At 52.6% G+C, this 23,940-nt stretch overlaps 1 protein-coding gene and 1 pseudogene across 1 annotated transcript; one reads left to right on the forward strand and one right to left on the reverse strand.

The window, feature by feature from the left end:
* Positions 1–3,234: 3,234 nt before the first annotated feature.
* LOC134364292 (U6 spliceosomal RNA) lies at positions 3,235–3,329 on the reverse strand (annotated as a pseudogene).
* A 17,319-nt stretch (positions 3,330–20,648) lies between these two features.
* On the forward strand, positions 20,649–22,795 carry RPL8 (ribosomal protein L8). The gene is made up of 5 exons (XM_063079183.1): positions 20,649–20,729; positions 20,898–21,186; positions 21,294–21,512; positions 22,284–22,399; positions 22,601–22,795. Exons 2-5 carry the CDS (start codon positions 20,907–20,909, stop codon positions 22,757–22,759), a joined length of 774 nt encoding a protein of 257 aa, XP_062935253.1. The 5' UTR covers positions 20,649–20,729; positions 20,898–20,906; the 3' UTR covers positions 22,760–22,795.
* Positions 22,796–23,940: the final 1,145 nt, after the last annotated feature.

A 23,940-nucleotide genomic window follows, 5' to 3' on the forward strand; every position in this document is an offset into this window, starting at 1 on the left:
GTTCCCCAGTGGTCATTGCAGCACTCTTTACAATAGCCAAGAGTTGGAACCAGCCCAAATGTCCATCATCAGATGAGTGGATACGGAAAATGTGGTACATCTACACAATGGAATACTACTCAGCTATAAAAACGAATGAAATACTGCCATTTGCAACAACATGGATGGAACTTGAGACAATTGTATTAAGTGAAACAAGTCAGGCACAGAAAGAGAAATACCACATGTTCTCACTTATTGGTGGGAGCTAAAAATAAATATATAAATTCACACACAAACACACACACACACACACACAAAAGAAAAACTGGGGGGGGAAGAAGATATAACAACCACAATTACTTGAAGTTGATACGACAAGCAAACAGAAAGGACATTGATGGGGGGGAGGGGGGGAGGGAGGAGGGAGGGAGGTTTTGGTGATGGGGAGCAATAATCAGCCACAATGTATATCAACAAAATAAAATTAAAAAAAAAAATTTAATGCCAGAATAAGAAAAGTCAGCAGAACATATTTAATGTAGTTATTCTTCTTAACAGACTGGATTATTGACCAGGTTAAAAAAAAAAAAAAAACAGAAACTTGGTCCCCACTGTGACAGTTAAGAGGGTAGGAAATGGGCCGGCCCGTGGCTTACTTGGGAGATCCGGAGAGCGTGGTGCTGCCAACACCAAGCCAAGGGCTGAGATCCCCTCACTGGTCATCGTTAAAAAAAAAAAAAAAGAGGGTGGGAAATCCTGTTACGGTAATTGAAAGGTGGAGCCTTGAAGAGGTGATTGGGTTGTAGGACCGTGCAGTAGTGAATGGATTAAAAATGGTGGTCAGGGGCGTGGTTCTGAGGGCTTTAAAAGAAGAGAGTCTGTCTCTCTCTCTCTGCTTCCACCATCTTGTAATGTGAGACCCCTGGGTCACTGTCACCACCACCTGATGGACTCTGAACTTCTCAGCCTCAGAAACTGTAAGCAGTAAATTTCGTTTTTCTTTATAAATCACCTAGATCCATGTATTTTGTTATAAGCAACAGAAATGGACTAATACAGGGTGTCTCTAGCAAAGTCTGGATTGTGGCCGAACTTTCAATCATAGATTAAAACCTAACAAGCATAAGTAGCCTTCACAATTGAACTGTTTTGTACCAAAAAAAAAAAAAAAAAAAAAAAGCGCAGTAAGTGTGGAAAAACTGAAGCTCAGTTAGCACTGAAAGCTCACATTGTTTTAGTGCCTATGGAATCCATATAAGAAGGTGATTCATGAATGTGGAAGGTTCCAGTTAAATTTGATCTGTTCAACACCAGAGAATTCCCTGGGGAACAGAATGGACTGGCAGAGTCTCCAGTCAAACCTGAGGACTCCCAGTCAGGGCTGCAGCAACCTGGGAGCGGACTATCCTTCTGAGTAGGATGCGTGAAGTGCATCTGCAGCACGCTCGCTGTGTAATCCAGACTTTGAAAGAACCCTTGCGGGAGAACTTCATGGAAACTGGCCTTGATGAGATGGAGGTTTTTAAGTAATGGTGGAGTTTTATCTTAAATGCATTTTTGGTTGGCTTCAGCTGGAACCTATAGCAAATTGTCCTGTTTTAGGTATATGGTAGATAACATTTCCCTTGGCCAAAGGCAAGCCTGCTAACCTCAGCTTTGGGCTTCGTCAGGGTGGGATGTTGTGGGGACAGTCTTGGTCTGACCCTAGTTCACTGTGGCCTCAGCTGATGCTCTGTGTCTCAGTCCTTCTGTGGAGGCTGCCTGGCTACAAGTTAGTGCATTCACGGAGTCCAGCCTTTCTTTGGCCCATGTTACCACCTTTTAGGTACCTAATTTATCCTCAATTAATTATTAATTATCCTTCAAATAACAATTTGAGAACTTTTAAGTATTCCCTTATTACTTCAGTTATTTTTTCACTCAGAACAGAAAAGATGGGGGCTGGCCCGTGGCTCACTTGGGAGAGTGTGGTGCTGACAACACCAAGGCCACGGGTTCGGATCCCTGTGTAGGGATGGCCGGTTAGCTCACTTGGTGGTGCTGACACCACCAAGTCAAGGGTTAAGATCCCCTCACTGGTCATCTTAAAAAAAAAAAAAAAACAGAAAAGATGGAATCTGACCTTCCTGTTTTGGCTTTGTTTTTCTGTTGGACACCGATGGGAAGGAGGCGGCCAGCCCTGCAGGCCTCTGAGCCTGTGCAGTTGGGCTGTGAACGGGTCTAAGTGGCGGATTTTGGGGCCTCTGTGTGCTGAGGCGTGAGAGCACGAGGTCAGGTCTCAACTGGGGAATCTCCCACAGCAAAGCAAGAGCCCTTCCCAAGGAGGAAGAGTGATACACGTACCCGTCCCTGCAAGACACAGGACCCTGGGGAAACTGAGGCGGCCTTGTTCTTTGCCACACATTCGTGTGATATTGTGGGAGAGGCCCAGGAGAAGTTGTGGGGCAGCATCCTCCAGGACAGGCTGCATGAAGTCCAGGAGACTGCACGTCTGCAGCTGGACAACTGCCAGCTTCTCTGAGAGGCTCCGTTTTCGTGGTGTTTCTGAGGAACCACCCATTAGCTGGAGTCCTGGGGCACAGAAAGGTGAAGAGGTCCTGGCTGGTTGGAGCTGCAGCCATGGACAGGCTGGCAGGTGAAGGCGGAGACAGAAGCATGGAGATGCAGCCCAGCCGGGCTGCTGGTGGCGCGGGCGCTGCTGCGGGTGGAACGAGATGAGACCGTCACGCTGCCCGGGCGTGTGTGCCGCGGGGCGTGCGGCCGTGCGGGGCAACCTCAGGGTTACTTCTTGCCGCTCACCTCTGCACACTCACCCAAGTCCTCTTCACTCTGGATCTTGTGACAGCCCCAAGAAGGCAGGCACGTGGCAGCAGGTCCAGGCCCCTCTCCTGGCTGCTGGGCCTCAGCAGCCTGTCTCCAAAGCTGTGACTGGTAGGGTCCTCAGTTCGGTCAGCTTGGGGTCCAATGTGGGGCTAGCGACTCTGCCCCAGGAGGAGGACATGGGGCAGGAGGGAACCAGTGGTGGGGGTCCTGCTCAGGCCCCCTGTGGAGTGAAGGAATTAGGGGTCACGGGGAGAACTTCAGACAGCCTAAGGCATCGTCCATGTGGCACCCCGAAAACCAGACGTCTTTTTTTTTGTTGTTAAGAGGAGGATTGGGGATGGGTTTGAAGGCAGAAGGGCCCACTATTGGGTAAGTTTTTTTGTCTATGGGGCCTCAGTTTCCCCAACTGTCAACATTAGGAAAGGAAAGCAAAATATGAAACACTTCACAAATTTGCGTGTCACCCCATGCTAGTCTTCTCTGTATCATTCCAACTTTAGTGCATGCGCTGCCAAAGCCAGCACTCTTGTCACTCTGGTGTCTGGGCTCTTAGCCTGAGGACCGCTGACAGGCCAAGGGGGGACTTTCAGACACATTGCTAGAGGGGTGGCTGCTGGCAGCTGGTGTGGCGCGAGGACTTCAGAGCTGATAGAGAAGCACAGCGGGTGGGACGGACACTCTGACCAGGGTGGCAGGGTCTCTGGAGTGGATCCTCTCCATCCTCTGCTCTGTCCCTGCCCCAGGAGGTCACCTGTGTGTACCCTGTCAGTGGGTTTTCATGACCTCTGACCTCCATCTGGGTTTGGCCAATGGGGAGCCCCTGCAGGAGACTGGAGGGGGGAGAGGAGAGAGGCTTGGGACCTGGAATCATCTGGACACTGAGGCTCTGCAAAACCTCTAGCTCTGTGAGAGGACCAGCATCAAAAGCTTTGGGATCTGGCTCTCAAACTTACAGCAAATGTTAACAGCCAGGGTGCCCTGGATTGAGTGTCCCCTCAAAACTTGACCCCCACTGTGACAATGTTAACAGGGTGGGAAATCTCATTATGGTAATGAAAAGGCGGGGCCTTGAAGAGGTGATTAGATTGCAGGACCGCGCCACAGTGAATGGGTTAATAATGGTGGTCAGGGGCGTGGTTCTGAGGGCTTTAAAAGGAGAGCATGTGAGAGTCTCTCTCTCTGCTTCGCCATCTTCTGCCATGTGAGACCCCTGCATTGCTGTAAAGCCACCACTGAAGAAGACCTTCACCAGATGTGTTCTTTGGACTTCAGAGTGCCCAGTCTCAGAAACTGTAAGCAATAAATTTTGTTTTCTTATAAATCACCCACTTACAGGTTATTTTGTTGTAAGCAACAGAAATGGACTAATACAGAAAATTGGCACCAGAGAAGGGGGTGTTGCTTATAACAAGTACTTGAAAATGTGGAAGTGGCTTTGGAACTGGGTGTTGAGAGGCTGGAAGAATCTGGAGGAACAGGCTAGAAAAAGCCCAGCTGCTGGTGGGAGTTTAGAGGACAAAACCAGAGAAAGTTTGGAATGTTTTAGGGACCGGTCAAATGGGGGTGAGCAGAATACTATTAGAAATGCGGACTGTAAAGGCCATACTGAGGAGGTCTCAGATAGGAGGAGCTTATTGGGGCAAAGACCGTCCTTGCTACGAACTAGCAAGAAACATGGCTGGCTTTTGGTCCTGCCCAAAAGTTTTATGAAATGTGGAACTTCAAGGTGCTAAACCAGGGTATTTGGCAGAAGAAATTTCTAAGCAGTAAAGCATTCAGCAAGTTGCATGGCTACTTGCAACAGCCTCCACTGAGTTATGACAGAAAATGCATGAGGTAAAGCCAGAATTTATAATTCAAAAGAAAGCAGGGGACAAAAATTGGAAAAGTTTCAGCCTGGCCACAAAAGCAAGGGTGTAGCCCAGGGACCATTTGCTAAGGACATAAGTACAGAAGAAAAGGAGTATCAACAGGGGAAAAGAGGCCCTGAAGGCACTGCAGAAGGCTCTGGGGCCAATCCTTCCATTATAGGCCCAAAGGCCTGGGGAAACAGAATGGTCTTGGGGGAAGAGGCCTGAGGTGCCCTCCATGGGCTCGCTGCTCAGGGCCACCTTGGGACACTGCTCCCCACACCAGCAGCACAGCTGCTTTGGTTGCTCCATCTGTGACTAAATTGACCCCAGGTGTTGCTGCACCTGCAGCTTTGGAAAATATAAGCCAGAAGCCTTGGCAGCGTCCATGTGATGTTAGGTCTGCAGGCTCACAGAATGCCAGAGCTGTAGAGGCTTAGGAGCCTCCATCCTGATTTCAAAGCACGTGTGGAAAAAGGCTGGGGACCCAGGAAGAGATCTGTCATAGGGGCAGAGTCACCACAGACAGCCTTAACTAGAGTAATGCCGAGCAGAAATGTGGGGTCAGAGTTAGAGCAGACAAACCCCAACAGCGTCACATCTAGTGGAGCCGTGAGAGCGGGACCGCGATGGAGATCCCAGACCTGCGGAGCTACAAGCATGCAACTCCAGCCTGCTAGGGCTGAAGTGTGCACTCAGCCCAGAAAAGCTATAGGAGTGGAGCTGCCCAAGAACTTGGGGACCCAATCCCCGCACCAGCGTGCAGAGAACTCTGAACATGGAGTCAAGGTACCTGATTCGCCCGCTTTGAGATTTAATGCCTGCCCTGCTGGGTTTCAGACTTGTTTGGGACCTGTCTCCCCTTTCTTTTGGCCTATATCTCCCTTTTTGAATGGGAATATGTACCCTATGTTAGTCCCACCGTTGTACCTTGGAAGTAGACAACTTGTTTTGAATTTCACAGATGGGACTTCGAACTTTGGACTTTTGAGTTGAAACAAGTTAAGACGGGGGATGAAATGAATGTATTTGTGTGTGGAAAGTACATGAGTTTGGGGGGTCAGGGGTGGAATGTAGTGGATTGAATTATGTCCCCCCAAAGGTCATTGAGGCTTAATCCCCACTGTAACCATTGGGGCCTTGAAGAGGTGATTAGGTTGCAGGACCGTGTAGTAATGAATGGATTAATAATGGTGGTCAGGGGTGTGGTTCTGAGGGCTTTAAAAGAAGAGGAGTCTGTCTGTCTCTCTCTCTCTCTCCTTCCACCATCATGTAATGTGAGACCCTGGATCACTGTCGCCACCATCATGACCCGCATCAAATGTGTTCCCTAGACTTTGGACTCCCCAGTCTCTGAAAATGTAAGCAATAAATTTTATTTTCTTATAAATTACCCAGTTCTGGGTATTTTGTTATAAGCAACGGAAATGGACTAATACGAAAGTATATCCCCAATTCTGTAAAATAAATATGTGCACACACACATGCGTTAGAAAGGGACACACACCAAACCATCGCCAGAGAGTGGGATAGAGGGGAATGTTTTTCATTTATTTCTTATATAAGTTTCTACATTTTCCAAATGTTCTACAATAATTTTATGTTTAGAAAAAAACATGTAGTTAAAGCGCACATTCCCGGGCCGGCCCGTGGCTCACTCGGGAGAGTGCGGTGCTGATAACACCAAGGCCCCGGGTTCGGATCCCATATACGGATGGCCGGTTTGCTCACTGGCTGAGCGTGGTGCTGACAACACCAAGTCAAGGGTTAAGATCCCCTTACCGGTCATCTTTAAAAATAAATAAATAAATAAATAAAAAATAAAGCGCACATTCCCGCCCGGCCCTGAGCAGGGCTCTGCGGCTCCCTTTCTGGCACACACTTTGTACAGGCTGAGGGAGCCCGTCCGCCTTCCTGGGGATCCCAGGCTGGTGTGGGGGGCCCGACGGTAAGGAGGGGTCACTAAGATTTCCTCATTTGCCAGCAGGCCTTCAGGGGGCTTGTCCCCAGAGGTTCTGGCGGGCATGGGGGAGGCTTCTCCAGTGAGGTCCCCCTGCCCACAGACCCAGGCAAGGCAGGTCTCTGCGGCCACACAGCCTGGCCAGGGCGAGCTTACAGACCCCCAAGTCCCGGCCTTGGCCACCGCCACACTTCCTGCCCCTGGTGTGCAAACGTCGGTCCACCCGTGACTTCCAGATGTCCCCATGACACCCGCCCTCCCACCTAAGGGGCTCTGCCCCGCCCCTTCAAACACGGTCTCGTCTTCTGGCCAATCCTAATAAACGTACAACGAAAAAGTCAATATTTGGAAAACAAATAAGTGCAAAAAGTAAACAAAACTCAGCCACGATCCGCATCTGGTTCGCAGGTTTAGAAGCGCAGCTCTGGCGGGGCGTCCGTGCTCATCTCCCGGCCCCTCCTCTGCTCTCCGCGCCACCGCGCCCCTTCCCTGCGCTCTCACGATGCAGGTTTGGGCCCCTCCGGGGTGGCCGGGCTCCCCGGGGGTCCTCTGCCCTCCTCCCGCCCACGGGGCCCCCTGCCACCGCTGTCCGGTGCTACAGCGGGCGCACAGCCCCGAGCGGGAGGAGCCCAGACCCGAGGCGCCCCCACCCCCAGAAGACATGAAGGGGTGACATGCAGGGGAGCACATCCCCGCCACCCACCAGCCTCTCCCACGCTCGAGGAGCAGCTGCAGCCGGGACCGCTCACTCCTTCCGACGTCACCTTCCCAGGGAGGCCTGCAGCGACCACCCTGTGGAGAGCCGTCCTGCAGGCTCCGAGGGGGTCCGGTGTGTGTGTGGCAGGGCTCCGTGGAAGTCCCTGTTTGTTCACCTTCGGTTGCTTGACAAGGCTTCCCAGAATTAAACAGCCTAACCTTTTGGCTCAGTATGGCTTTGGGAAATTCCCCGGAGTTTCTCAAAGGACATGTTAAAATACGTCAAAATTAACTGGTTTATTTAAAAGATATTGTCAGAGCCAGCCCCGTGGCGCACTCGGGAGAGTGCAGCACTTGGGAGCGCAGTGGTGCTCCTGCCGCGGGTTAGGATCCTATATAGGAATGGCTGGTGCACTCGCTGGCTGAGCATGGTGCGGGCGACACCAAGCTAAGGGTTGCGATCCCCTTACCGGTCACAAAAAAAAAAAACCCCAAAAATAGATATTGTCAGTACTAAAGGTGTTTTTGATGCATGTTCCCGGTATGGGTTGGCTCCATTTAATTTTGTTATTAATCTTCCTTGTTAGTGATGTGTGCATGGACCCACTGTGGCTGTGGTCATGCTCTTGTACGTGTGGAAGGAAGTTATTATGTTGGATTTCTATCCACATCCCCAGGGATACAGTGGGTCCTAGTGCAGTGGTGTTTACAACTAATTGATCACAACCAGTTACGGATTTCTTTGTTTTCCCCACTCCCACAGTTTCACTTGACTTACCAAGAACATGTTCTTTCCTTAGTAATAATAAGAATGATATAGCGTGTTTTTGTTAGTTTGAGTAGGATCATTTAACTTTTCACTTTGTCCCCTGTGCTGTTCCCAGGGTCTATTGGCAGGGAAATAAAAGGTATAAACATTGTGATTTTGATTGTAAATTAAAATGATCAATATAGAGTATAAGCAATATTAAATTGTCAAACATAACTCATCAATGTTATTAAAATTAAGAGTAGTAAGTATAAGTAAGATTAAAAAAGGGTTAAATTGTAAGTTAAGAAGGTTAAGAATTATAGTTTAAACTAAAAGTCTGATGCTCTTTCATGCCAAGCATGCTGCTATTGTATAGTTTCCTGGCCACGAGCCACAGGCTTTGGGGTGAACTATTGATGCATGAGTGGGTGCTTTTGTCATAGCGTGAGTGTTTTGGAACATTCTGATTTTCTTTTTCTATAGAGATGAAATAATAAATGTTTTGATTAAAAGATAAATCATCATGTAAAAGGTTAAGTAAAAAATATAAATAAAACAAGATTCTTGTGGTAGTTGTCCACACTTGCACTAGACATCTGTGCTCTGTCTCTTTCTTTCCTCGCCGACGCCACACCACCTGGTTAAGGTGCAACGAATCCTGCGGAGCTGGTCTCCGGCACCACCCTTTTAAGACTGCGGCCTCCCCTCTTGCCCAGGAATTCCTTATCCTCGCTCCTGGTTATTTTTCCCTACATGGCACTCTACTATCTGACATTAGACAAGTCCCTGCGGCTGCTTCGTGAGACCAGGCCTCCAGCCTGTACCCCCAGGTCTGGAGGCGGGCCTGGCACACAGCATGTGCTCAGTAAGGATTTGTGAAGTGAGTGAAGGGATCCCTGCCACGGGCGACGCTGCAGCCAGTAAAACCATGCTGTGGCACATCAGAAAGCATTCTTGTTACATAACTATGGGGAACAAGCCGACTATAAGCAGAAAAATAAACGAGGCAGCATGTTAACCCTAGTTCTTTCTGGGTCACAGAATTATGGGTGGATCTTGTTTTTCATGTTTCTATTTTTCTAATTTCTTCAAGACTTCTTTGTGTATGTACAAACGTGTATTACCTTTGTGGTTGGGGAAAAGACATTTAAAAACCAGTGATATAATTCTGCTCTGTCCATATGTACAGGGGAGGCATGCGGCCCTGGTCTCCTCAGTCTTCCCCTCGACAGACACTGCAGCTCCTGTGTTTGGGTGGAGGTCTCTGGGGCTCCCCTCTTCCATGGGGCCTGAGCGTCCTAAGTAGCTGCCACATTGTAGAGATGCTCCCCTTTAGGCATCAGTTAACGGATAGTGTGCGGCAAGAAGCACGATGACTGCAGGTGTTAATGCCATGAAGTGACATTTGGCTGCAGAGCCCTTTTGAAGTGTTAGAGTAGGATGGGGGGAGATCTCACAGGCTCGGGGTGTCCCCTGTGCCTGGACAGCATAGACGTCAAATGCACGGAGGACCAGCACCACACCATCCTCGCCCAGCCCCCACTGGGCTCTGTCTCGGGCAGTGTGTGGCAGCACACGCCTGGGCCATTGCTACTGCCACATCTGTTGTCCTACTCACCCCAGAAAGGCAAGCAGAGTATCTCAGGGATGAGGCTGCCAGAAGATGTGACCCGCACCCCTCAACACACCACCCTCCACTGCAGCAGAACTGAGACCCAGGGCTAGGAGGCGAGTAAGTGACCACTGGTTTTTGTTTACTCATATCTGGGGAGTGCATGTCCTCAGGGAGGGGCCGACTGGTTAGAGGGGGTAAAATCTGCTTTTAGTTCTACCTTTAGAACCAGAAAATAAGCTTTTAGTCAGATGATTGGAGCAGGCAGGATGCACGACAAAAGAAGGTCCCGCTCACTGTGCAGAAAATGTATCCAGGGAGGGGGCGCTAATTTAGACGGAGGATCAGGGAGGGCTTCTTGGGGTAAATATTTACCTGGGGCTGGAAGACCAGGAGGAGTCGTTCTTCCCTCCACACTTAGAGCACGAAAGCCCCGTTCCTCAGGGCCTGGGGCACTATGTCCCTGCTCCCCGCACTGCGGCCCCGACAGCCAAGGCCTCTGCTCCCTCCGCCTGGAGGTTTCTGCTCTGGGGTCGGCAAGGCTGCTCCGTCTCAGCCACCAGGTTTCAGGTCACCTCTTCAGAGCAGCCTTCCCTGACCACCCACGGCTACATGGACCCCTCATGTCGCACAGCTGTATCCTCCTGGTGTATTTTCCGCACAGCCCCGTCACAGTGTAGAATCATGTGCGTACTTGTCTATCGTCCCTGCTACGTTACCTGCTGCATGAGGCAGGGGAGCTGTTCTCCGCGGTGCCCGCAGACGCGACAGTCCTCTGGACAGTGTGAGAGCCGCATGGCCACCGACGGAGCGACTGCCGCCCACGCGACGCCTCCACCCGGGGAGGGGGCGCCGCCCACGGCGAGGTAACGGGGCGCGGGGCCGAGGCCGTGCAGGGTCGGGACCCCAGCCCGCGGCTCTCGAGGGGCGTTCTCCACAGACGCCGGCAGGCGCGAGGCCGAGGGGCCCGCACCGCGGACGGAGCCGGCCCTGCGGGAAAGCCCCGCCTCGCCAGGCCTCCGGCCCCGCAGCCTCAGCTCCGCGCGAGGGCCCTGGGGGGCGCCCCGCACGCCTCCCACCCGGCCGGGAGGAAAAGCGACCCGCGCCTCCGTGCGCCCGGACCCCCGTGCAGGCCCAGGCCGAAGGAGAAGCGGAGACGGCAGCGCCGGCTGCGGGTCAGCTCCCCGCCGTGCTCAGCGCGGAGGACCGCGGCCCTCGCTTACCCGCCCCGCAGCCGGCACCGACTCACCCTGGGCCGTCATCCGGGACAGCCCGGAAAGCACCTTAGGGCGCCGGGCGCACGGACCGCCAGGTTCCGGCCTGCCCCGGAAACGGGCCGCAGCGTCCCTCTAGCAGCCTCGGAGGCCCGGCGGCTGGGTGGCGCTCCCTGGCCTCCACGCGGTCTAGCTGCGGAGGGCGGGGCTACGGAGGTGAGGGGCGGGCCTACAGAGGAGCCGTCGGGCGAGGGGCGGGGCTACGGGTGGGGGGCGGGGCCTACAGAGGAGCCGTCGGGCGAGGGGCGGGCGAGGGAGGGGCTACGGGAGGCGAGGGGCGGGGCTACGGGGTGGGGGCGGGGCTATGGGCGAGGGGCGGGGCTACGAAGCATTAAGAGCCACACTTACAAACACGCGAGAGTGAGCTGTGCGACCAGCAGCATGTGCACGTAGTGATTCAGCCTCCCCAATACCGAAAGCAACAGCCGACAGACTGCGACAGCCGTAGCTGGAGGTTTTAACACTCTTCTCAGAAGCCGATCGAGCGGACAAAAGTCAAGAGACAGGTTTGAACCACGCAGTAAGGAGTGTCCAGGCGGCACGAGGGCAGGGTTCCACCACTGTGGGATCGCGTCCAGTGACAGGTTTGTTTCTTCCCCCCTAGCGCTGCTTCACTTGACTTGCCTTTAAAAAAAGTGTTTTTACCTAAACCTCCCTAAGCATCAAAAAATTCATACTGAAACAAAGGCCTGTGAAGGCAGTAAATGTGGAACAGCCTTCAGTGAGAGTGAAGGTCGTAATAAAAATCCAAGACTATCGTGATACCTGTGAATGTGTTGACAGTGGGAAACTCTTCAACCGGAGCTCCTCCGTTATTCGACATGAAATGATTCACACAGGAGAGAAACCATTCAAAAGGAAGGAATGTATGAAAAGCTTCAACAGGAGTTCAAACCTTATAAAACACCAAGAACTTCGTTATCAAGACAAGTTCTGAAAAAGGAAAAAATGCAGGCACACCTTTAGTCAGAATGCAGAACTCATTCAACATCCATAAATTTATGCTGGAGGGATCCCATTAATATAATAAATGTAAGAAAACATGTGTCAGAGAGTATTCTTTAAATGATATGAGAGAATTAATATTGGAGAGAGATCTGTTATTGGATAAAAGTCTGTTTGAGAGAGATTTTCCAGGCTCCCAAATGAAGCCACAGATTTGGAGTTAAACATAATATCACCATACAGGTCTTTGCCTATCGTTATTTTAATACCCTTTAAGCTCACCTTTCTCTAGTTCATAAATGGGACCTAAAGCATACTTACATTCACCTGATTTATTCATGAAGCAGATATTAGGGAGAAGCCAAGCAATACCCTTGAACTTGATATTTAATAAAAACTTAAACTATTAGTCCTCACAAGAAGGTCACAAGAAATCAGGAGCTCTTGAGAGTATAGAAGACCACTTACAAGGAGTGAAATCTCTGAATTCATGTCAAAGACTACAGTGATAGCCAGTTATTCCACCCCTGACAATATCCTTGGCTGTCCTGGTGCTGAATGGGGACTAGAATTAGGAGAAGGTTATCAACTGCAATGGGAGAGGGATGTGTTGTTAATCAAGATGAAGTCAGCATTTTTAAAAGTACTCTTTGGAATCTAGGCTGAAGACACATTTATAGCCTTAGGTCTGTCCTTTATCCCAAACATTATGAGATCAATAAAGTGTCCTTATACTCAGAAAAAAGAAAAAAAAGTGTTTGTACCTAGAGATAATGATCTACACCCCCAAAGCAGGAACACCTTAAAAAAAAAAAAAGATGACCTTGACTTGGTGTTATCAGCACTGCACACTCCCAGGTGAGCCACGGCTGGCCCAGGAACACCTTTTTAAGGACAAAGAGAACATTAGCAATAGCTGAAATCCACTAGCCCACAAAAGCCTAGATATAAAGAAATAAGTTTAGAAGTGACTAGATAGTTTAAATAAATCTTGTATGTTTGAAAACTAAATAGTGTTCTATTAAATAACTCGCACTAAAGAGCAAATCATATACAAGGTACTTAGAATTGAAATAGAATGAAAACACCTTGCAGGATATTTATAGAGAAATAAAATATATAATATTATGTGTGTATATATGTTTATATATACAACTTTCAGCATATATATGTATATGCATCATGCTACTATAAGTATTTGTGGGAAAACCAATTCTGGTTTTTGTTGGTTTAAATGATGTTCTATTTGTTTCAACATTTACATTTTCCTTTTGGTTTTGTTTTGGAGGCAGACATCTATGTCTGTCTAAGACTATATATATATGTTGTCTTAGTCCATTTGTGCTGCTATAACAAAATACCACAGACCGGGTAATTTATAAGTGATAGAAACTTCTTTCTCACAGTTCTGGAGGCTGGAAAGTCCAAGATCAAGGAACTAGAAGGATTGGTGCCTGGTGAGGGTGTTTCTGCTTTTAACAGGGTGCCTTGTTCCTGCATCCTCTGGAGGGGAGGAACATTGTGTCCTCACATGGCAGAAGGACAGAAGGGCAAGGGAGGGCTCCCTTCAGCCTCTAGCCCTTTAATAGGGGTGCTGACCCCATTCATGAGGGCAGAGCCTTCATGACTTAATCACCTCCAAAGGCCACACCTCTTAATACTGTTTCATTGGGTATTGTCAGCATGAAGTTTGGAAGGGACACCATTATTCAAACCATAGTAAACGTAACTTTACCCCAGGTATTACCTGGGTCTGCCTTTTCTCTTTGGAAATATAAGCTTGGACCCCACCATGTTCACAGCTTTTTGAGGTCTGAAGATCTCCCAGTAATTTTTATCAGGCACACTTTTTCTTTTTGGTGTATGTGGGGGGCGGGCTGGGTGGTGCTGGGATTGAATAAGCACACATTTTAAAAACACCTTTTGTAGGGGGCTTCCAGTCAAGATGGTGAAATGGATGGTCCCCAGTGTCACTCTCTCCCACAAATCAACCAATTTACAACTATAAAAATGTAACATCAGCCAAGCTGGGGCTGCTGGAGCTCAGGGGAAGAGGAGGAGAGGCCTACGGAGTTCATGAAGGCGAGAGAAACCATGATGAGAGAAAGAAAAAACTGCTCTGAGCATTTTGGGCCATGGCCTCTTTAAGGCTGAAGCTGCTGAGCACATGGAGCAGGAGCCAGCAGAAGCTGCAGCTGTGCCCTTTGGATAGAGTTACTTGGAGGCAGCAGGGAAGAAGAGGGCCTTGGTGGCCCCCAGGACAGCAAGACCACTAATAGGATTCCCGTGGACCCAAGCAGGAGCGAGGAGACAGAACAGCTGAAGAAGGGGAGCCATTCAGAGGCCAGTGAGTCATCGCAAGGGACCAGCACAGGGCCTGTCCCATGGGACATGTTTGGAGCACAGGTGGTGGGGGAGACGTGCCCACCAGGGGAACACTGGGACACAGCAAGGACAGCTGATCCACCCCCCAATCAGTGCAGGACCACTCAGAGGAGACTGGTTGGGAATGCAGAATTGCATGGGGTGCAGTTTGATGAAAACACTCGGGCCCAGATCAGAGTGTCTATGCAACACAGACCTATCGGTTCTCTGGAGAGCTGGAAGTAGCTATAAGGTCAACCATTAAACCCTGAGCTGCACAAAAAGCCTTCCCTAGGGAAACAGCAGCAAAGCAGCAATTTAGCTCAACCACACAGCTCAAGTACTGGTTCCCACAGGAAGTTCCCCCATTTCAGAAGAAAGCAAAGGACAAAAAATTAGTTCCGGTCCAGGCACGACACCAGTGCCTCAGGGCCTGCCTGGGAACAAGGGGTTTGGAGCTGGGGACTGGACTGCACTCCCACATCCAGGCATATCACCAGCACCTCGGGGCCTGCCCAGGGGCCCAGGGCATAGAGCCAGGGACCAGACATCCTCCCACAACCAGGCACACTGCACCAGCACCATGGGGACCACCCAGGGACCTGAGGTATGGAGAAGGGGACTGGAAACCCCCCACAACCAGGCACACCACTGGTGCCAAGGAGCATGCCAAAAACATCACCTCCACGTGGGTGGCCCACCACAGCCACCACAATAACCATGGCTACTGTGAAAGTGGCCAGGTGTCACAACCACCATGCAGATGGTCCAACAGCCACCGGAGTGCATTGACACAAGGAGAGTCACCAGCAGAGATAAAGAAGAGGATGTTTCTCTCCACAAAGCCCATTCCAGAGTGACAGAAGCAGCATTTGCTCTATGATAATGTTGGGGGACCTGAAAACACCTCTCAGCATTGGACAGATCATCTAGGGAACAAATCAACAGAATAACCATTACTCTTTCAGAAAGAGAAGAAATCTAGGGTAATTAGAGGGGGGAGGGAGAGGAGGAAGGGGAGAGATTGGACAAGGGGAATAAAGAATAATCACGATTTGTAACAATATATACGCCAGTGATATTGATTTAATCAACATATCTCAATGTTGAACCCCCAAAATATGTATAATCAATTTTGATTCAATAAAAAATTTTTAAAAGAAGGCCCTGGGTAAGGGGTAAGAGTCATTCCATATATCAGACGAGAATAAAGTATATTTCTTAGAGACAGGCATTTTCCTTGCTAACTTCTTTTCCTTCTTCCCTTTGTGATTTTTTGGCAAAGTTTGAGGCATCTTGAGATAAGTGACTGTGCATTATTGTTTTCTAAAAATATTCCCTTATATCTCTCATTCCTAAATAAACTTTCTTATTTATCTCAGAAAGTTAAAAAAATAAATTAAAAACACCTATTGTAGGAGTATAACACAAAGACCAAAATTGCAAATACCTTCACATCCAGCATAGCAGTGTGAAGCTTTTAAATTTTTAATGATTTTTTTTACATTCTGAGACGTCGTTGCAGTGGGGTGAAGGGAGTGGGGCGAGAGTGGCCCACAGCTAGCTCCTTCGCTGGCCTGGCTGCCCACAGCGGCGGGGGCAGCACCCCCTCCCCAGGATCCCAGGCGCTACCAGTGGGGGTTCTGTCCTCTCTGGCCTGGGTGCGGCTGGTGGCGGGGGGCTGTGGCTAGCAGGATGAATTTTCACACCCTGAATACACTGAAACTAGCACCAGGTCAAGAGATTTTGGGGGACCTGGAGGCTTCCCTCCTGCTCCTCCTGGTCACTCTCAGGTCACCTCTCCTGTCTGCACCAGAGGGTGGCCCCTCCATGACTTCTAACAGCCCTGGTGATCTTCGCAGGCACACTTCCAGGTCCTTTGTGTGTATTTGCTCACGCAATCCTCACGATAATCCTATGGTACAATACTGTTGTCCCCATGTTAAGGTGAATGGAGCACGGTGTTCCCGTTATTTCCCAAGGTCCCACCTCAGGGAGCCGGGTGTGCTGGGGAACGTGCCCTCACATCTGCACAGCACGTTGCAGGTGGTTTCGCACACACCCTTTGTCTCATGGCCTCTGAATTGTGACCAGACCCTGGGAGGAGGTGTCGGGCTCAGAGGAGGGGAGGGACTTGTCCTTTCCACAGCTGGTCAGGGGCAGGGTCACATGTGAGCATAGGACAGACTGGGAACTATCATTTTTCTTCCTTTTCATGACGACAGGAGGCACCTTGGTCAGGAGGGTGACCTGAGTTGGGGTCTCCATCCTATGTGGGCTCAGCCCAGCACCTGCTGTGGGTGGTGCTGACCTTGTGTGACATCTGCCTCGGTCCTTGTCTCTGGCCTGGATGTCTGGATGTCCCTGGATCCTCAGGCTGCTTGGGGTACCGGGGGTCTCCTGCACTCATGCTGCCGACAGATTTGCTGGGGGGTGAGGCACAGCCTGGGCAAGGGAGAGGTGCTCTGTAGATTCAGGGTCCAGCAGGTGGGACTTGTGGACACTTGCTGTATCCTGACAGCTAAAATGTCCTTGGAGGAGGGACCATGACTCCCCTCAGGGCTGCTGCACACAATTTCACACAATATCGATTTTGTGGTGAACTTAGGTGTCCAACAATTGTGTGTGTGTAAATCCTATGCTAGTCCCTCCTTGAGAAATGGAAGATCTCTGAGCAAACAAAACCACCTTTCTTTCAACTCTGATCATACGTGTGGAGTCCCAGAGCTTTGTCAGGTTGGAATGATGTACTCCACTCCACAGAGGGCAGAGGTCATGGGGACTCAGGGCTCACTAACAAACTGGGCTTCACAGTAGTTCACCTTATAGCCCTCTCAGAAAATTTTAACACATACCTCCAAGCCATCCCCAAACATCTGTAATCCTCATGTGCCCACCTGTTCCAGTGTGCATCTGTCCCGGGGGCCTCCCCTCACCACTCCTGCATGGGAAATGGGGCTCTTATAGAAAATCCCGCCCCCGGCCCCCATCCTGGAGCACACTTCTCCCACCCCGTTGCCCACAGGACAGGAACAATGCTCAGTCTCCTTCCCTGCACCTTTCCTACAGGGTTAGTCCCTTGGGGGCTGAATTCTGGTAGTGTCTGCCTGAGGCAGGACAGTGCTGGGATCTGGGCAAGCAGAGCCATGCCTTGGGCCCCAGCTTTGGGGGCTGCTCAGACTCTCTTCTGATTGCACCTTCCCCAGGGCAGAGGAGTCCCGGGCAGAAGGGAACCATGAAACGCAGATTTACTTGGTGTCCCAGGAACACAGACCTTGGTGTTACAGCAAAGTTCCTTTCAGGGCCCCCATAGGCGCCTGTTCTGGGTCCAGCTCCAGGGTCAGATCTCACTCCAGAGCTGGCTGCTTGTGCAGGTGTAAACCGAGCATGGACATATTTTGCCCTGCTACCGACTAAGCAAACAGGATAGATGAGACCCCAACATGAGATGTTCAGGTACTGAGCATGTACCCCAGACCTGGGACAGGGTCCGTGCATCCTGAATGCAGATGAAAAGGCCAGAAAAGAGAGTGTTCCCTGGGGACAGAGGGATTGGAGGCCAGGTCAGGGCCATGGCTCTGTTGCCCCATGTCAACCCCGAAGTGGCCCTATGCATCCTCTGTCTTAGAAGTGCAGATAAAAGAGGTGGCTGCTCTGCGGACTCACAGGGGAGTTACTGCTGCTGGCCAGACACACCTGCCCAAATCTGTCCTAGAGCAAGTGCTCTGGTCCTTGTAATTCCACTGTGGGAACATCACATAACCCAGGATTCAGGTTCTTGAGGACCTGCCATCACAGGCACCCACCGTATGCCTCTCTCTCCTCTTCCTGCAGTGTGTTTCAGACAGTGTGATGAAGGGTCTGGGGCAGATCCTTCTGATGGCTGCCACCTCCCTCCTGGCCCAGCTCCTTTACTGAGCAAATATCCATTTACTGGCAGCTATGCCAGGATGCGGCCAGGCCCAGGGGAGCTGGACAGGGTGTGCATGGTCTTGGCAGGAGTCTGGAGGTAGGACCCTGGGAACAGGAAAGGGACATTACCAGCTGAGCCATGGCACAGAACAGTGGCACTTCCAGATTAACAGTGGGGTAAATGGGGAAGTGGAAAAAATGGCAACCTGATGGAGCCAGCAAAAATAACCAAAAGGAGACAGAGATGGCATTGTAAAATAAATCATTCATGCAGAGCAGGACAGGAGGAATGGAAAACATCCTCAGCTATCACATGGTGAGAAGACCTGCACTTCCCATGACAAGACAGAGACTCATGAAGAAACCTAGAAAAGTGCTATTTATCCGAAACACATTTAAAACAAAACCACAAAGGAAGGCTAAAAATACAGGAGAGGACAAAAAAGCTGCCAGAAAATGAAGACAGGAAGGAAGCAGGAACAGGGATGGTGCATCACCCAGGACGGGATTTAACACTGGACTTGGCCATCAGGACAGGACTTTACCCGATGTTAAAAAGCACCATCGATGAGGACACAGAGTTCTGAACCCAGAGGCATTAAATGCACATGGGCAAGCGATTTCAGATAAGCATGATGAGATACATTTCATGAGACACAGCTCCAGAGTTATGAGACACGGAATCAGGAAAGCAAAGGGTGCATGATTAATCATTAATACCTGAAAAGTACTTAGAACAGTGCCTGACTCATAAAAAGAGCCCAGTAAATATTATTCCTACTATCATTACTGCACAATCCCACTTCAACCATCTGTGTTGGGGCACCCATATGTGGCATGAGATGATGTGACCTGGGGCACACAAAGGCACATGTCGGTTGTGGTGTTGGGATGAGGGCAGCTGATGCTGGGAATGGAGCCAAGCCAGACAGGGGACCATGGTTACTCACGTTTATTTCAAATTACTCGTGCACGTTTGTGATGAGAAACATTTAAAGAACAATTTTAAGAGAAAATGCAGTACATAAATAACTTCTAAGAGTAAAATTTGAAAAGCAGGGAAGAGATGCCTGCGGATGGCACAAGTGAGGGGTGCCCTGACACCAGCACAAGCACAGGCACCACGTGGGGAAGGAAGACGGCCCCCTCCCTGCCGAAGGCCCAAGAACCCCATGCCCAGTGCTGGCTGAGTTGCCACCATCGTTAAGTGACCCAGATCTGTGGAGCCCCTACTGTGTGCCAGACTGGGTGGCCTCAGAGGGAGGTTAATGCTCAGTTCAGTGAGATGGAGTTGAGTGACAGTCCTCAAGACTGTGTGGGACACCAGCCAGGGCCCTGTCTCTGTAAGTCCTCCAGTAGCCTGGTCAGCCTCCTGGCTGTAACCAAGGTCTTGGTAGCTACCACCAGGGCATACCTCATCCCAGGGACCCATGGGACCATCTTGAGACCCCACAGCCTGGGTGTCCAAATACTCTGACCACGTCTGTCCAACACCTGACTCTCCTTCTGTCCCTCTGAACCTCTGGCTCTATTCTGGGCTGACCCCAGAACCCCTCCCTTTGCTCCTGGAGGTGCAGTCCTGCCTGATGCTCCCCAGCGTCTGGCCCTGCTGTGGGCTGGGCTGCCTCCTGAACCCCCACCTGGCGGCTCCTCCTCGATGCCCTGTCCACCCCAGCTCTGCTGCCACTCACGCGCCAGCCCCTCGCTGCCCTGTGACTTCAGTAGGCGGCCACAGGGCGTCCCTTCCTCCCCTCTCCCGTCCCCTTCTCAGGGGGTCACCCTTACCGCCGCCCCTGCAAGCCTCCCCTGCCCCCGGGACGCCTGCCATCACGTCCCCGCCCTGGCGTCCTCCCGAGGGACCGCTGTCCCACCCGCCTCTCCAGGACAGGGCTCCTCTCAGGGTCTGGTCCAGGTTCCCTTACCTCACGTGACCCCGCCCGCCCCCTCCCGCTTCCCTGACGCTGGGACCCGCGGCTCGACCCTCCTCACTTCCCGGGCCGGCTCTCTCCCCTTCCCCCCGGGGTCTCCCCGTCCCAGCTAGACGCCCCGTCGCCCTCCCTTGGCCCTCCAAGCACAGCCCAGGCCCCGGCTCCTCCCCGACACTGACCTCCCCGAGGCCCAGCAGTGGACAAAGTCCCCGCGTCCAGGAGCGGCAGTGCCCGCGCGAGGCGGCCGCCTGCCCGGTCTTCCCGCTCCGTAACGCACGACGCAGCCCCTCACCCACAGGGAAGCCCGGAGCCCCGGACCCCGCGGCCGGGAGTGGGTCGCTCTGTGTGAGTCTCTCAACCTCTCGGTGCCTCCTAGGATGCTCAGTGGGCAACGCCCGCCCTGCGGACACCCTAGGAGGGCCGCGCCCCCCTCCGGCCTCCTCCCGGCGGCTACCCACGAGGACCCTACGGGCCCGACCTCCCCAGTGCGCCTGCGCGGAGATCCCGGCGGCGGGGAACTACAAGTCCCAGAGTGCACTGCGCCAGGAAGGAGCTGCAGCTCTGGCCCCGCCCCGGAAGATAAGGAGGCCCGCGGGTGCCGCGCTTCCTCTTTCGGCCGCCCCAGTGAGCAGGTAGGACGGGTCCCTGGCCCCGCGGCCCCGCCGCCATCCGCCGCCATCCGCCGCCCTGGGGGCGGCCGGGGACGGGGGTGCGAGCGGGGCCGGGGCCTTGGGAGGGAGGCGCGGCCTTGGGGTCGGCCGGGCCCGGACCGGCCAGCGCTGACCGCGCGCCGCCCGCAGGCCGCCGCCATGGGCCGCGTGATCCGCGGACAGAGGAAGGGGGCCGGCTCGGTGTTCCGCGCGCACGTGAAGCACCGCAAGGGCGCCGCGCGCCTGCGCGCCGTGGATTTCGCCGAGCGGCACGGCTACATCAAGGGCATCGTGAAGGACATCATCCACGACCCCGGCCGCGGCGCGCCCCTCGCCAAGGTGGTCTTCCGGGACCCGTACCGGTTCAAGAAGCGGACGGAGCTGTTCATTGCCGCCGAGGGCATCCACACGGGCCAGTTCGTGTATTGCGGCAAGAAAGGTGCGCGGCGGCCGGGGGGCGGGAGCGGCCGGGGGGCGGCGGGGCGCACGCGGGAGCGGGCGAGGGGTGGCAGGTGCTGCGCTGACGGCTGGCCCCGCCCCCTGCAGCCCAGCTCAACATCGGCAATGTGCTCCCCGTGGGCACCATGCCTGAGGGCACGATAGTGTGCTGTTTGGAGGAGAAGCCCGGGGACCGGGGCAAGCTGGCTCGGGCCTCCGGGAACTACGCCACCGTCATCTCACACAACCCGGAGACCAAGAAGACTCGCGTGAAGCTGCCCTCGGGCTCCAAAAAGGTCATCTCCTCTGCCAACAGGGCTGTGGTCGGTGAGTGTCCAGCGTCGGGCCGTGGGAGGACGGCTGGGCCCGGGCGCGGGACAGCGTGGTCTGCTGTCCTACGCTTGAGTCCGCGCTGTAGTGCGGGTTGTCACAGCTGTGAAATGGGCGCAGTGCTACCTGCAGCACCGGTGCTTTGGGGTTGATGAGGTTGCGATTAAGCCATCTGGGACTTGTCAGACGGGCGGTGTGCTCTGAGATGACCTGGGCTGCTTGATTCGTGCTTTTGGGTACAGTTGGTAAACAGCCTTTTTAGAGAAAGATAGGTTAGAGGTTTGTGGTCTTCTCAAAGATGCCTAGCAAGTGAGTGTAAAGTGTGAGAAGGCAGGTTTGTTTATCCACGGCTTGGCAACACCATCAACCCCTGTGTCAAACCCAGCCCCCCACAGGAGAGGCTCTGAAGGTGTGTTCGTGGGATAAGCAAAGCTGAGATGGGGAGGTTGGGTCAGACGTCTTGGGGGTGGGTTGGAGGTTGAGCGGCCTGCCCAGTGTCTCAGACATGTGAAGTTGGAGTGCTTCCCTGCAGAAGCTGGAGCTCAGCCAGCATCCTAGGTGACGTGGGTGAGGGTCTTGGCTTGCCTGTCCAGTGGAGCTTGAAGACACTTGATGTCTACTCCCAGGGAGTAGGGGGCTCCCTAGGGTGGAGGCTGCTTGGTGGTTGTAGGCAGTACTGTGGCTGTTGGGTGACAGTGTGTGACTAAGAGTGCTAAGAGGGTGATTAAGACACTGGCATATCCCTGAGGTGTCTGACCTCTTTCACAGGTGTGGTGGCTGGAGGTGGCCGAATTGACAAACCCATCCTGAAGGCTGGCCGTGCATACCACAAGTATAAGGCAAAGAGAAACTGCTGGCCACGTGTGAGGGGTGTAGCCATGAATGTAAGTACCCTAGAAACGGGTCGGGGGATTTACAGTAGACAAGTCCCATGCAGGGTTGTTCTATTCTACTCTATGGCAGGGGGAATCTGCAGTGGAAGGCCTGGGTGGTGGCTTGTAGTCACAGGACTGTTAGTCCTGTCCCAGTCCTCCTGAAGTAGTTGGGGTCACCCCCACTCTAATGCCATCTCCCTCTACCTGCAGCCCGTGGAGCATCCTTTTGGAGGTGGCAACCACCAGCACATCGGCAAACCCTCCACCATCCGCAGAGATGCCCCTGCCGGCCGCAAAGTGGGTCTCATCGCTGCCCGCCGGACTGGGCGTCTCCGGGGAACCAAGACTGTGCAAGAGAAAGAGAACTAGGGTTGAGGGGCTCAATAAAATTTGTCTTTTTGCCAAGTAGGCTGTGCACACCTTTGTTTTTAGAGGGAGGGGTCCCTTCTGGGAGGACTGCCATGGGAGCCCTATAGTACAGGGAGGAAGAAGATGCAGTAGGCCACTAGTGAGTGGTGGAAGCTTTGAAGGGGAGGGAAGTCTTCAGTTGGCAGGAGGAGGTGTAAGTGCCCTGGGCCTGGGAGGTGACTCAGTCCTACAACTTGCATTGCTTGGATGGAAGAACCCATTTCTGAAATTAGGGACAGGAAAGGATTAGGACCCAGTCCTGAGCCCAGTGCTCTGGGCCAGACGTTCACTCTGCCTTGGTATGGAGACTCACCAGGTGTGACCCAGCCTTCCTGGTGACTCCTACTGGGCTCACTGCTGACTTCCTAGCTCCTGGAAGCTCTCCTGTGTCCATTTCCCTCTCCAAATGGTGTTTCCAGCCCTGACCTCAATGTGTCACTGCTTGGAGTACTCAGCTTGCAGGTGCCAACCCGATAGGGGCCAGCCTGGGAAAGAACTTGGGGTGTGGGCACCAGAGGTAAGTGGGACAGATACCCTGTCCACAGATGAGGAGACCAGGCCTGGTCTGGCCTGACTATCCCACTCCCCTGCAGGCCACCAGGAGCAGGCATGAGTGCTCTGCATACGGCTGTTACCCTGGTACTGTGGTGAGTAAGTCACTACCAGAGTGGAGGTCCTTGTCACCTCTTCCTTTGTCCTTATGCTCTCCTGCCTTTTATTCTAGCCTGGCAGCAACAGGGAAGGTTGAGGCTAGTGATTGTGTTTGTGGGGTCCCAGGTCTCTGTGCACAATGGGATTGCTGACCTCCTTGCTGAACAAGGGGATGAGCTCGTGTTGCATGTACTGTGGGTCCCAGGCCACCTGAGGCTGCCCACCTGCCAGGAGTCCCAGACTGGACAGGAAGGAGCTGGCACCTAGTTCCTACAGTAGGTCAATCCACTCCTTGACTTCTGGAACCACCCCCAGACCCACACCACCCAGCACGTGGTCCTCCCTGCACTGGAGCAGGGAAGCCCACCAGGAAGGAACTTGTTTTGGGCACTTAAGAGAATGTGGGTGTATGTTGGATGTGACCTCTCCTGCTGTCTATCGGTGAGTGGTGCTCCTGGCAAACCACAGGTTAGAAAGTTCAGGGAAGCTAA

The sequence above is a fragment of the Cynocephalus volans genome, chromosome 15 (assembly GCF_027409185.1).
Source record: "Cynocephalus volans isolate mCynVol1 chromosome 15, mCynVol1.pri, whole genome shotgun sequence".
In the NCBI taxonomy this organism is placed as follows: domain Eukaryota; kingdom Metazoa; phylum Chordata; class Mammalia; order Dermoptera; family Cynocephalidae; genus Cynocephalus; species Cynocephalus volans.

Bases quoted from the DNA above. Each gene is read 5' to 3' on its own strand.
- RPL8 (XM_063079183.1), top strand. From the start codon at position 20,907: ATGGGCCGCGTGATCCGCGGACAGAGGAAGGGGGCCGGCTCGGTGTTC. The intron at 21,187-21,293 runs GTGCGCGGCGGC...CGCCCCCTGCAG, and splicing joins CGTGTATTGCGGCAAGAAAG to CCCAGCTCAACATCGGCAAT. The intron at 22,400-22,600 runs GTAAGTACCCTA...CTCTACCTGCAG, and splicing joins TGAGGGGTGTAGCCATGAAT to CCCGTGGAGCATCCTTTTGG.